The 13,879-nt window shown below is 37.8% G+C and overlaps 2 protein-coding genes across 6 annotated transcripts in view; one reads left to right on the top strand and one right to left on the bottom strand.

Annotated features, from left to right (window-relative positions):
• Positions 1-5,778, top strand: part of mitfb (melanocyte inducing transcription factor b) — a 30,302-nt gene extending 24,524 nt beyond the window's left edge. For 2 of the 5 annotated variants that reach the window (XM_042409881.1, XM_042409880.1), the window contains exons 4-10: positions 50-145; positions 525-642; positions 982-1,074; positions 1,200-1,253; positions 1,392-1,467; positions 3,775-3,922; positions 4,593-5,778. In XM_042409881.1, the coding sequence (XP_042265815.1) occupies positions 50-145; positions 525-642; positions 982-1,074; positions 1,200-1,253; positions 1,392-1,467; positions 3,775-3,922; positions 4,593-4,988 (981 nt within the window). In that variant the 3' untranslated portion in view covers positions 4,989-5,778. Of the gene's footprint in view, positions 1-49; positions 146-524; positions 643-981; positions 1,075-1,196; positions 1,254-1,391; positions 1,468-3,774; positions 3,923-4,592 lie in introns of all 5 variants that reach the window. The other 3 variants (XM_042409879.1, XM_042409878.1, XM_042409883.1) reach the window with 2 other exon arrangements.
• Positions 5,779-9,045: 3,267 nt separating this feature from the next.
• LOC121895721 (2-epi-5-epi-valiolone synthase-like) lies at positions 9,046-13,780 on the bottom strand. Its single transcript, XM_042409144.1, has 5 exons — positions 13,653-13,780; positions 11,177-11,807; positions 9,704-9,943; positions 9,264-9,516; positions 9,046-9,134 (listed from the first exon to the last, which is right to left on the bottom strand). The coding sequence occupies exons 1-5, from the start codon at positions 13,778-13,780 to the stop codon at positions 9,046-9,048; spliced, it is 1,341 nt and encodes a 446-aa protein (XP_042265078.1).
• Between the last annotated feature and the right edge of the window lie 99 nt (positions 13,781-13,879).

Here is a 13,879-nt window from a genome sequence, read left to right as displayed (position 1 = left end):
AATTTTACTTATTTGTGTGTCATTTATCTTTTACGTCCTCTCGCTTTAGATGGATGATGTCATTGATGACATTATTAGTCTGGAGTCCAGTTACAGTGATGATATCCTTGGCCTGATGGACCCAGGTCTTCAGATGGCTAATACGGTATGTGTGTGTGCCCAACTGTATGTGTGTGTGTTTACGTCACTTCTTCCTCAACATTGAGCCTGCAGGCAACAAATCACCTCACGCTTTTAATGATCACCATATAAGAGAATTTAATTTTGAGTATTTGGGGGGAAAAACAACTTATGAACAACTTTCATATAAAGGCTACAGTCATATGAAAGTTAGCGCTCCTGTGCTATCTTACACACCAACAATTACAAATTTAACAGTGACATCATGCTTATTTGCATATTATAACATTCATTTATGTCACCACCCTTCCCATCATGCTTATCCTGTGATGCTGATTAGCATCTATACAGTGGAGGGGGGCGGGGAGTGATCCTTGTCTAATGGCTTTGCTGTGTCCCCTCAGATCCCCGTCCCTGCTAACCTCATGGACATGTATGGTAATCAGGGTATGTCCCAGCAAGGTCTGCCCATCAGCAACTCCTGCCCTGCCAACCTGCCCAACATCAAAAGGGAATACTCAGGTAAAGAGCACAATCTGTCTAATTATCAAATGTTTGCTGTGAGCTGTGAAAATTAACCATACTTTCCATTTAGCTTCTATAGTGCATGGAAAACATCAGCGCTCTAACAATACCTATGAAGTTCTACTCTCCAGGCCTTTGTGCAGCCCACAAAGTAGCATTTTATAATTAGTCCAGTTTTTGTAATCCTCCTTTGTGTGGGGATATAAAGAGAGCCAATAAGAGAACAAGTGTTGACCAACTGAACCTGATTAATGACATTACTGACATATTTTTTCAAATGTATTTGTATCTATTTTGTACATTTTGATATTGAAAGCAACATTATTTGTCACATAGTTTCACATTCCCCGGCCATCATGCATATGCTGGACAAGTCTGGATCCTGTGGCAAATTTGACAACTATCAAAGGCCTGAAGGGTTCCCTGTGGGTACGTGTGGTTATTTAGATTCAAAATGTAGAAGTTAGTTAGTTGCTACGTATGTGCTATGCATATTTGATACTTGCACTGTGTTGTTATGTTCAGTGATGAACACGAATCCTTTTTTTCAGAAGCTGAGGTAAGAGCAATGGCAAAGGAAAGACAGAAGAAGGATAACCATAATCTGAGTGAGTTTGAATTGCACAAAATTAAACTTAAACTGTGAAAAAACGAAAAAAATAATCAAGAGATCAATTGTCAATGGTATTTTGTCAACTAGTTATGGATATCATTTGTAATTTTCCTCCTCTGTTTTTGTTGTGCAGTTGAGAGAAGACGACGGTTCAACATCAACGATCGAATCAAGGAATTGGGAACTTTAATTCCAAAGTCCAATGACCCGTAAGTTACTTGTTTTATTATGTCATATTTAATTGTTACCATTTAATTGTTATGTCATATTTAATTGTTACCATAGACACCCACTCCAGCCATCAATGTGACGTGGAATGGGTGCCCTGTCTATGAAATATAGGCCTTTTTCACTGCAGACATGTTGACTTGTCATAGTAGGAAAAGCACAGGTGTTACTAAAGTGTTCCAGTAAAGCACAATAGCAGAACCCAGAAACCTGAGCAGCAAAATGGAATTCATCCATCATTAATTTTATTATATACAGCTGTGCTTTTCCTACTGTGACATGTCAAAACGTCTTCCATAAAAAAAAAGGGGGGGCCATAGATCAGGATTCTAATGGAAAAAAAAAAGTTTATGGTGGAAGAAATTATTTCAGCAGCTTCAGTCTTTCACTACAGCTGCTCCCATCTGCTGAGACAGAGTATGTAGTCACTTTACTTACCAACAGTTCCCTTTCTGAATGCAACAATCATGGGAAAGTTGTTGGTTCAGACACAAAAAAACATGCTAAAAAAGTGTTGAAGGATAGGTTTACATACATCAAGTCTGTCTTAAAACAGTACCCACATGCCCATGAACATTACTGGTAACTGCAATTGTTTAAGTCAAGTCAATTTTATTTTTATAGCCCAATATCAGAAATCACAAATTCCTCAATTAGACCCTCAATTTGGATAAGGAAAAACTCCCCCAAAAAGCCCCTTTAATGGGAAAAAATGGAAGAAACCTCAGGAAGAGCAACAGAGGAGGGAAACCTCTTCCAGGACGGACAGATATGCATAGATCAGATAAAAAAAATTACAGAAATACAGCATGTAAAAACACAATGACAAAAGTATAGATGGACTGATAACATATAATGAATCTGATCAGGATCTGATGTTCCTCCTGTTCATTCTGGCTGTAAAGAGATTATTCCCGAATAGATGGGGGACAAAATTCAAAGTCCTCTATTTTGTGCAAAAATCCATTCCCAAAGTTCATCTGAAGCTAATATGAGGCTTCAGCCGTCCGGGTTAGACAAATCAAGTCAGTATCTTCCAAAGTTACAGCCTTTTTAGTACAAATCCCCTCTTTGTGTAACCATCTTTTTATGGCAGCTAATCAAGGCAACACTGTCTGTGGAGACACAAAGAGGCGATTTTGTACTAAAAAGTCTGTAACTTTGGAAGATACCAAGTTGACTTGACTTACTGAGACTGCTGAAGCCATATTGGCTTTAGCTGAACTGTAGAATTAATTTTTACACAAAACAAGGATGGTGGATTTTTGACACTATTCTCTCACTTTGGTGTTGCTCTTCAGTATGCAGAGGAGGGATTGTCACAGTGATCAAGAGCTCCTTTAACATGCATATGGGCTTGTGAGTGTTGTTCTAAGACAGACATGAAATGTGAACCTTTCCTTAAACAATGGGCCTACAGATGTGTCAGTTGTATATTGAGTACATTAATCATATTCAGTACATGTATTGACACTCTAAAAGCACCACTTAAAGTCTACTCGTTTCCCTTCCTCTGCCCTTTGACCTTGCCTGTGGTTCTGGGAAGATCCCATCAGCCCCTTTTGTTTCGTCTTTCCACCCGTGGTTGTTTTGCTTAACCCCAGCTGGGTGCTCCACCCACACATACCTATATACACACAAGACAGCCTTTCACAAACAGACCTGCCTTTCAGTTGTTATCATTATGGACAACACATGTTTTTTTTAGGATTATACATTTTCAATATCAGTATTAAAGCCTCACTTTAAAACTGAATTAATCAATGCAATCAGACAAAAAAACATCTCAGTGTCTGCACTTAAGACTTCTGACCAACTCAATCTAAAAAAAACTATAACTTCCTCTCAGCATAACTTGAATCCTTTGAATCCGTCTAGACTCAAGTCCAGCAAAGATCGATTTTACTCCTGCAAAACATCAACTGCAGTCTTCAATTCTTCAGGGAGCTCAGGGTCATCCTTATGACTACTTGTGACCCCGGTGACCTCCCCCTGCATAAATTTCCAATTTAGCATTTGCTTCTACAAAGAACTCAGACTCCTGACTGCAGGTCACCTCTGTGACCTCTGGCACAGCTCTGCTCCTTGTTCCTCTCCATTATCCTCTTCTGCCTCTTGTTTTTCTAATTGAACAGGCCTAAATGTCAGTGATGTCTGCGTTAAAGTCCTTTTTTTAATCTAATAAAAAACCCATTATATTATATTAACTTCAGATTGCCTAACATTAAAACTGTAAGATCTAAGAAACTGTAGAATTTTAAGAAAAATGTCTCCTCTGTGATTTTCAGGGACATGCGCTGGAACAAAGGCACCATCCTCAAAGCGTCAGTGGACTACATCAGAAAGCTGCAGCGGGAACAACAGAGGGCCAAGGAGCTGGAGAGTCGTCAGAAGAAGCTTGAACATGCCAATCGACATCTGATGTTGAGGATACAGGTAAATAAACTTTCATGAATTTGGAAGGTAAAGTCACAGAGGCAAAGAACTGCATCATAACCAAACTATTTGCATGTATTATCAGTTACATTAAAAGGAAAACTACAGTATGTGTTGTTGTCAATGGAGGATTTTTAACTCCCTGAAATAAAGAGTGTCTCCACTAATGTTAAGAAGACATTATTACACTTTTATGAAGTACATAAAGCTCCAGGGAAAACGAACAGAGGCACCAATTCACACAACAAATGCCGCACATGTAAGGAGGGAGCCGACTGTTTAGACCATTATCTTGTAACTAATGGATCACAAGACAAGAGGCGTCAGGATCTGTGTGAGCCAGCTCAGCGTACATTGACTGATTGATTACATTTGCTTTACAGTAATTAATCACAGCAGCACATCACAAAATCAGTGGGAAAAATAAAACCTTTTACAAGTTGGAAAAGTCAAGGCTGTCAGTCACAGTCAAGCAAAAATGTCCCCTTCACTGTCCACCTCCGCTAACCAATTTCGCGGGGGAAACCGTGGATTAGTATGCTGTACCTTGCTCCATGAAAGGACATTCTTCACTAGCTTTCTGGCAGGTGAAACAGTACAGTGAAGTCATCCTGACACCAGAGAAGAAGATTGTGATCACTGACTGAATCTTTCTCTCTGTCGATTGCAGGAATTAGAGATGCAGGCTCGGGCTCACGGGCTGGCGATCACATCTTCAGCGCTCTGCTCTGCTGATCTCGGGTCCCGAAACATCAAGCAGGAGCCCTCTCTGGAGGACTGTCACCAGGACCTGTACACACTCCACCCCCATCACCAACACCACCCCGCCTGCACCCCAGAACCACCCGGCACCCTGGAGCTAAACGAAGGCCACTCTAATTTCTCCGAGGGCCACTACAGCGTTCACACCAAGCCGGGCTCCAAACTCAACGACATCCTCATGGAAGACACCTTATCACCGGTGAGAGGAGGGGACCCTTTGCTCTCGTCTGTCTCCCCAGACGCCTCAAAGGACAGCAGTCGCAAGAGCAGTGTAAGCATGGATGAGAATGAGCAGGGCTGTTAGCACCCCCTACTGGAAGACCCCTCACCTGCATCTTCAACCCCTCCATCCTGCTGCAAGAGTTCCTGTCAGTAGCTAACACACTCCCAGCTGCTTGAGAGGCTTCTTTCTGTTCATGTTTGTCATGTGTTTTTTTTCTCCCCCCTACCTGTGTTTACATGTACTGAATCTTTTCCATTCATGTATTTTTTTTTTTTTTTTTGTTAGTTTTTTTTGTGATATCTTTGTCTTTTCAAGCCCTCAACCTTGATTTCAAGGACTGATTTTAAAGTATGTTTGCTTTAATCAATACTTTGATGACAATGAGTTACAAAAATAGAAGTTTTTATATTTAAAAGAATATGCATTTATCTTTGGATAGAGGCTAGATTATGTTTATTTCTATTGATTCCAAAGAATCTAGGGAAATTATAAATCATGGTCAGAAATGTAGATATTTTGTGGTGAGATGAACACTGCTTTTTAAATCACTAGCAATAATAGAAAAGAAAACAAATCTATTTATTACTATAGTGCTTTACACTCCTTGTGTCTTAGATTGAACTTGAATGTGCCAATGCCTTATTAAGATGTGTATACATCGATGTTGTATTGCTATGCACATGTTCTGGCTGTTAGCTAAGTCTTTGCCAGTCTTCCAGTTGAAATTTCCTTCTTGACAAATATTAATCATTTGTAGATTTGAACTTATTTATGTATCTATGTAAACAGGACTTTATGTATACATTCCCCTAAGAAATTAATTTATAAAAAGGCATTTAAACGAGCCTGAGATAATAAATCAAAGCACATTTTTAAAAAAAAAAACCTGAAACTAAAATGTCTCCTTCAAAATAATTAAAATTAGCAAAATCATCATTGATAATGGCAAATTTTTGTCTTTTATTCAGTGTGATAATGAGCAAGAGGCAGCACAACAATCCAGTAATAAGAAAGGTCGAGTTTCACCGCACTGATGCATCCTTTAACCATCCAGCAGTGTGTACTAGATATATTAACAATACATTCCTCACTGCCAAAACCACTGAAATATTTAAATTTAATTAAAAATAAACAAACCGCAAAGATACTCTTTTTTTTTTTTTCAAAGTCTCAAAACTAGTTGAATCTTAGCTCAAATCAAAAGTAAAACAGCTATAGTGGTCCTGACACGCGCACAAGAAGCTGATTTCACTCGATAGATCTGAATATTGTTACACAATTCTATAAATCTTTGTTATGTGATTGATGCAAGAAAGATGAATCAATTCAGTTATTATTGTATTCTTGTCTATAGTGATCAGAACTGGTAGAACTGCTTCTATTGCAGCACACACGGTGTGTAATAATACTTGTGTCAACTCAAGAGCTCAGTTTTTATTATTGTCCATCCATTTCCTAAATTATTGCATTTTTTTTTTTACACCACTGTGGTGACATTTCACATTCAGGATGTTTTTTTTTTCCATTATGTGAACATTTATATTGTCAAGGAGTATAAGGAGACTGCTTTGGGATTTTGTATGAAATGCATGACATTGTCAAAACACTGGAATGACCTCTGTAAATCGAAACGTGGTTTGTTCGCCTTTTTTTTTATCTAAGCATTAACTAACTATTGTATTTGGCTTTTCAAATGCATACACAATATTGTATGAGATTGTAGATTCTTTATGGTGTACGGTTGTTGTATATTTGAGCAGTTCGTTTTCGACAGTTGTAGCACATTGCGTAAATATGCCTTTGTTAATAACTACCTGCCATACATTGAGAGCCCTGTTACAGCACAGTCTCCATTTTGTTAAACTATGCAATGGTTGAAGTTGTGCCTGTAGAGCAGCATCATGTCTTGACAATGTGATCTCCTTATGAATTAGTATCAAAGTGATTATCTTTTTAATTGATTTAAGTGCCTTACAGTCGTTTCTGTTACCCTGGTGTTGTAAGAGGAGTTGTAGATAGTGATGCAGCATTTTGTTAATGTTTGTACTGGTGTTTGGTGCTTCATGGAATAACTTAAGAGTGCCAAAATACCTTAGAAAGCAATAGGAAAGGCTATTTTGTCAGTATGAGATAACACAAGCCTCTCAGACTCAAGAACCACATGAAAGAGTTTGTTTTTATGGAACCCCAAAGTGTTCAGAAATAAAATAAATAAACAAATAAGGCATTATGACACAGACAATATGAATAAAAAGAGTAAAATCTATTAATAAATAGAAAATCTGAAATCATTTTATAAATGATTAAAAGTCCAATCATATTATTAAATATTAGTAGTAACAGTTTTATTTATTTTGTTTTTATTTTAGTACAAACATTTGTATTTAAAAGTTCCCTTTATTTAAAAAAAAGTCTGTTTTTATTCCATAATGGTGCTTTTCCCAATAAGTGTTTCATCTCAAAATTGTCAACACCCCCTCACCCCTCAGCCAATCACCACAATCATCCTGACAGGTTTAATAACAGCCTAGCTAGCTAGCTGGCAGTTGTTGAGCCCGCTTAGAGGCGTGTGATTGGCTGAGAAGGCGGAGATCGTTTACAACACTACTGTCACGAAAAAGTGACATTTTTAAATAAAAAAATATAACTTAGAAAAGTGCTGTTGTGAAGTAAAATTAGACTTTTGAAAAAAAATTAGCTGAAATAAAAACAATAACTGTTACTATAAAAATAAGAATGATGACATAATATTCCATAAAAATGAGTTTTCACAATTTATTGGTTGAATTTTATATCTTTATTTATTCATATGATTATATTATTATTATTTCTTTCATAATGTCTTATTTATCATTTTTAATATTGAACACTTTGAGCCTCCATATGTTTCTGTTGTGTATTTTGTTTTTACTTTATTAGGTCAAACTCTACACTGAAGGCAGTGATCCCAAAGTTGTCCTGAATATTCAGCCACCTTTTGAGACCAGTAGCTTTTATGTTTGCCTGGATGCAATTCAAAATGATGACTGCCAAAGTGTGTTGCCAAAATTAAATATACAGTGGGTTTTTATAAAGATATAAATGTTTTAGGAGCTTGGTTTGTTAGTGGTATTTTCCCTCTGTAGTTACAAGCAATACCTAAAGCATTATGGCAATCAGGCAATAAGTAAAGTACTAACAGGTGATGAAGTACATTGTGATAGTTCATTCGTGGAAACAGTAGTTTGACCCGAAAGAAAAAAAATAACTCAAGATCTACTGAACAGTAGATTTTCCGGAGCTTTCAACTGCATCTCACAGTCTTCATCAGCAGATGGAGTTCACTCTGTGGTCATCACGTGACCTAAGTATTGAATTCTGGTTGCAGTTTTACATGGTTGCAAAATCTCCCCCTTCTTTACAACCACTGATGAAGAACATGAGATGCAATTGAAAGCTCTGAAAAAGCTAGTGAATGGAGATTGATAGATTTTTTTTATCTTGTCATATAGGTGAAGTTAAGTTTCAGTGAAGGGCACAAAGGCCCTTATGGTTATATCAATCCCAGGTATTGAGCCTTAATAGTACAGTACACACAGGCCTGTAACGTTGCCCTTTGACTGAACCCACATCAGCTTTTTTTAAACATAGTAGATAAATAATCTAAAACCCTAAAATGTGAGTGGTGGTTAGAATAGACATCAGCATTACAAGTGGTGGTGGTGGCACTTAATTTTAAAGCCATCGTCATGACGGATTTCTCATAATGAATCGTACAGCTGTTAATCATGGCACATTATGGGAATACCACTAATGAAGAACCATGTTAGCTCAATGTAGACCTCCGTGCTCATTCTCATTCCTGTGGTTCATACAGACACATTCTCTGCTGATGTTGCTACTGTTCTTATTGTTACAGTTGATATGAGATGAATGTAGCAATAGTTACTGTATGCACTGGTTTCAGATTAGTGAACTCAAACTCATTGGTACCTAACTATGTTGTGAGAAATATTAAAAAAGTTTTATTTGAATGTTGTGTTTTTCTTCCTCAAGTTTTGTTGCTTTTAGATGCAGTCAAAAACCGCTAATGCTAAATTGTTATCTGATACATTTATTGATACAGTATTTCAAGTTGTAGTTGCACATGTATTGGTTTTCATTTGTTCCCAGAAGAAGCAAGCTCATCGGTCCATTTCTGGTAAGCTTGGCAAAGGATATTATCTTCAATCATTTCATGGAAGATTTCTAAAAAGAATCAATAACAAAATAATTTCAATAACAGACAAATTGTGATTTATCTGTATTTACTAAACTGAAAAAGGTAAAAGTTGTAAGTTGTATTTTGAAGCATCCACAGACAGTTTGATACTATACCTGCACATCCCAGTCCTGTGGGAAGAGGCATCCTCAAAGAGCCTGCAGAGTGCTTCAGACGCTCACTGAGGGACTTCCGCACCAGGTCCAGAGAACAGTCCTGGTGCCACACAGGCAGCTCCAGGCCTAGCATGCACTGTATAATGCGGCCTTTCTCTTCTGCTGTCAACAGCCCCCTCTGGTGGGCCACATACACCATGAGGGACATGTCGATGTTGACCGCCTCCCCATGAAGCAACGCTGGCAACACTCTCTGTGCAGCCACAAAAGATGGAAATGGTTATACATTTTTGTGTAAAGAAAATTCATAAAACATTAACAGTTTGTATAACTAATCAGGGCAATAAGCAACGTCTAACAAGCTATTGCACAGTTCAATTCAATGATTTTCCATGACCTTACGTCACAAAAACAGAAAACCCGTCGAGCTACTTTCTGACCATTTCTAATTCAGGACTGATGAGGTGACCAAAATCCACCAGCCTATCCAGATCATCCTCCCACAAGTTAGGAGCCAGTTCTTCCAGCATGGTTTCTATGGCAACGCGGGTGGATGCTGTAGCACTGTCCTCTTTTTCTGGGTTGTTGCTGCTCTCGCAGGACTGCAGCTTAGTGTGCAGCAGCTTCCTGCCCTCAGCCTCCAGCAACTCAAACAGGCCACGATGCTTCATCAGGGCCATCTAAATTATATTGGGAGAATTCAAGTGGTTAATTGGAAATAAGTGGCAGAATAGGAATATTTACAGCCTCTATTTTAAACTGGCACAATGTCCTAATTATAAACTACTGCATGCTTTGGACAGTTGTGGTGCAATGTGTGCAGTAGAAATTAGAACGTTTGTACATGCATCACAACATGCCTTAATAGACCGGGCTAGTAGAAACCAAGAGAGGATTGGTGTTTTGAGAGAAGATGGGTTACAACTTTAAGCCCATGTTTTGCACTGGCATGGACGTTCAAAGAAGCTTCGGCTGTAGAGGAATAATTATACAACATGTAACAGCCTGTTTAGAAAAAGAGAGATATCTGGTATGAGTTTAAGTCCATTCAGTGACGCTCAGTGAAGTGAAAGGTCTACAAAAACTACAAAAAAACTGGAGTGTTTCTAAACTGAGGTTGTTGTGAGACAGTTAACAGCTCTATCTTTGGAAAGTTGTACCTTGAGGAGTCAGCTCAGTTAGCTTTCAGCAAACAAGTGTTTTGTTTTGGGTTTTCTTGTTTGTTTGTTTTTTGCGCAGCACTTTTTGAACAGTACAATATGAAAATCAGCTTGAATACACTTGAAATTATCCATCTCATTTAATTGCTTAAATTTATTTTAACACATTTACAAGAAGGGACTGCTTTAACTGTGTCTCCCTGCTCGGTGCTTTCAAGTGCTTACTGCAACCTCCAGGAGTGCCTGAAGGCCTGAAAGATGTCTTTTAATCTTGTGCAAACAAGATAATAGCTTGTGTGCACAAATTATTATATTGTGTGCACTTATGGAGCTTATTCTCACAACTAATGAATATTCAATGGAAGAAAGAACCAAATTCCCAGTATTTTGTTTTTTACTATTTCTGTTGGGGGTTTTTCATTTCTTTACAATGTCGCTTGTCAATGCTTGCCTGTCAGGTATATTATATCTGAGCCTAAATTCACTAACAAGAAAGTTGGTCCCTGCTTGCAACAAAATTGCCGTGCACAATAAAATAATTCTAGTCTCAGCACATTATTTTTTCTACCATACCAGTATAAACAGTAACGTACCACATGTCTGCCTAGAAATCAGGAAATTAATCAAAAAACATGCTTTCAAAAATGGTTGGCAGTAAGGTGAATTGTATACACTTGGTCCTTCACAGGCTACCACATGCAAGACCATCAGAAAAATCACTCTCTGCATCAAAGATCATGCAGTGAAAAGGACCTTCAACATCTCTGCCATCCCATTAGAGATCTGACGCAGTGGGAGAGTTTGGAAGAATGAGCAATCTAAGAACGTGGCCACTGGTGGGACGTAACTCCCCAGCTTGTTTTTGCCACCTGCAAAGTTGACCCCTGTTTTTGCGCCGACACTGGCATCAATGTAGGAAAGAAAAGTGGTCGGCACCCGAATATATGGAGTCCTCCGGCGATAGAGAGATGCTGCCAAACCCACCACATCCAGACAAACCCCACCACCGATGGCTATGATTGGCTCAGAGCGCCTGTCAATACTAAACTTATGAACTTCCTCCAGGATCTTGGTCACTAACTCCATACACTTGTTCTCTTCAGTGGTGGGCAGCGGGAGAATTTTGTAAACAACTTTTCTGGCCTCAAAGTACTGGGTGACTTGGGAGCCGTACAGCTGATTAACAGTGTCATCGATGACAACAAAACGCTTAACAGGATTGGAGTTACTTATGGTGCCTTTAAGGTCTTCATCTCCTATATGACCCCAGAGCAATGTGTCATTTCTGGGATCCAGTATGTTTTTGCACTGAATGACTCTGTAGGTGAATACAATGGGGCTGACGACTGTCCAGGAAACTCCATGTTCTGACTTGTTCTCATAGCTGGAGATCGTTTACAATAAAACAACAGAGAGGGAGAAAAACAATAATAAATAGGTTATGATATAGCTTCAGGTCAAAGTTTTATCAGCGTTAAGTTGTTGAGGGACAGAGAAAAAACACTTTTATAGTAATTTACTCAAGTACTGTAATTAAGTGACATTTTTAGGTAATTGTACTTTACTTAAATATTCCCATTTTATGTCACTTTATACTTCTACCCCACTACATATCAGGAAAAATACTTTTTACTCCAAAAGATTTATTTAACAGTTTTACTTTACTAAATACAAAATTTATGATCAACTTAATGCATCGTTATAGATTCAATCACCCATATAAAGAAGTGAAAATTAGCCCCATCTTGACCATATAAATGTTAAAGTCTTGCTTATATGCTAATACATCAATAATAATAACAGGCATATACGGCGCATAACCAGCTACTGTATGTACATAAAGTAACTTATTCCTTTACCTATTCAATATTTAATTCAGCGCACATTTGCTTTTATCCTTGTTAACACTTTACAGAAATTGTTTGACCTGTATATGTTGTTGACCGTTTGTTTTTTCACCTACTTGATTGTACATGATAGTCACATGCTTATGTTTAATTATATTAGTTCAGCTGTATTAACAGTGTATTAAGAGCCACTAGAAACTGCAGTCAAATTCCTTGTTTACTGGGCTAATAAGATTCTTTAAGTACATTTGGCTGCTAATACTTTAGTTAGATTTTCAGTGCAATACTTTTGTAGCGTGGTATTGCTACTTTTACTTCAAGGGTAGGTTCACACTTTGCCAAGTCTGTCTTAAAACAACAGTCAGATGCCCATATAAACACTGAAATAGGGTTTGCTTGCTGTAATCATTCTTCCTGTTCATACTGACCATTAGAAGATCCCCTCAAAATGCACTTACAATGTAAGTGATGAGAGACAAAATCCACAGTCCACGTTTTGAGCAAAAATGTATTTAAAAATGAAGATAATATGAGGCTTCACTCGTCTAAATTAGTCAAATAAAGTGGATATCTCCCACAGTTACAACCTTTTTAGTAAAAAATTCCCTCTTTGTGTCTCGATGGACAATGTTTCTCTGTTCAGCTGCAGTGGAAGGATTGTAACAAAATTGAGGGAATTAGGCTAGTAAAGCAACTTTAAAAAACAGCTGAAACCTCCTATTAGCTTCAGTCAAACTTTTAAATACATTTTTGCATGGAAGGAGGACTTTGCATTTTGTCCCCCATCATGTACAATGAAAGTGCATCACTAGAGGATATCTTAATGGTCAGTATGAACAATAGGAATGATTACAGGAAAAACACGTGTCAGTGTTCATTTGGACACTATTGTTTTAGGACAGACTTGAAAAATTGTGAACCTATCCTTCCTGACTACTTCCTCCACCACTGCTCAACATGTTGCACACGTGAGTGTCCTCAGCCTAAAATAGAAAGGTATTTCATCTCCACAGTCCACTGAACATACCAATGAACATACAGTGTAACCATGGAGTATACTGTGCAGTAAACATATAGTACATTACAAGCAATGAACATGAACAAATTATAAATAAAAACATATTGTAGGCAGAGGTAATTACAATAGGAGTGTTGCACATCAGTGGGCTGTTATTTAATTTGTGTAACACCCAGAATAAATGAATTCATATTACTTTTGAGTATATAAATCCATTAATGTTGGCAGGTTACCTGACAAAATAGTACATACTATGGAATGATCTCTTACAATAAATTACAAGAATAATCTTGTTTGAATAATATCTATTAATGTATAGATATTAATAGAAATATAATAATATCTAGCTCCATTCATTACTCACATTTTAGCATCGGATAACTTTCCCTCTGCCAGCTGGCACTGTTCAGTTTGTCTGATCCATGTTCCCTTCACTTGGACCAGATTTAACTGAGTTTGTTGTGAAAGGCTGCAGTTGTTATTTGAAGGCATGTTCCCCGTCTCCCAAATGTCTTCAGCCTACTCTGACATGCCTTGTGGAATAACGCAAGAAATGTACAGGATATCAATGAAGCGGACGTGACCATGACT

Source organism: Thunnus maccoyii, chromosome 4 (genome assembly GCF_910596095.1).
Source record: "Thunnus maccoyii chromosome 4, fThuMac1.1, whole genome shotgun sequence".
NCBI lineage: Eukaryota > Metazoa > Chordata > Actinopteri > Scombriformes > Scombridae > Thunnus > Thunnus maccoyii.
The sequence above is the reverse complement of the archived record's forward strand: the minus strand, read 5'-3'. Positions and strand labels throughout refer to the sequence as shown.

Bases quoted from the DNA above. Each gene is read 5' to 3' on its own strand.
- LOC121895721 (XM_042409144.1), bottom strand. From the start codon at position 13,780: ATGCCTTCAAATAACAACTGCAGCCTTTCACAACAAACTCAGTTAAAT. The intron at 9,517-9,703 runs GTCAGAAAGTAG...GTGGCTGCACAG, and splicing joins TCAGTCCTGAATTAGAAATG to AGAGTGTTGCCAGCGTTGCT. The intron at 9,135-9,263 runs GTATAGTATCAA...GATTCTTTTTAG, and splicing joins CACAGGACTGGGATGTGCAG to AAATCTTCCATGAAATGATT.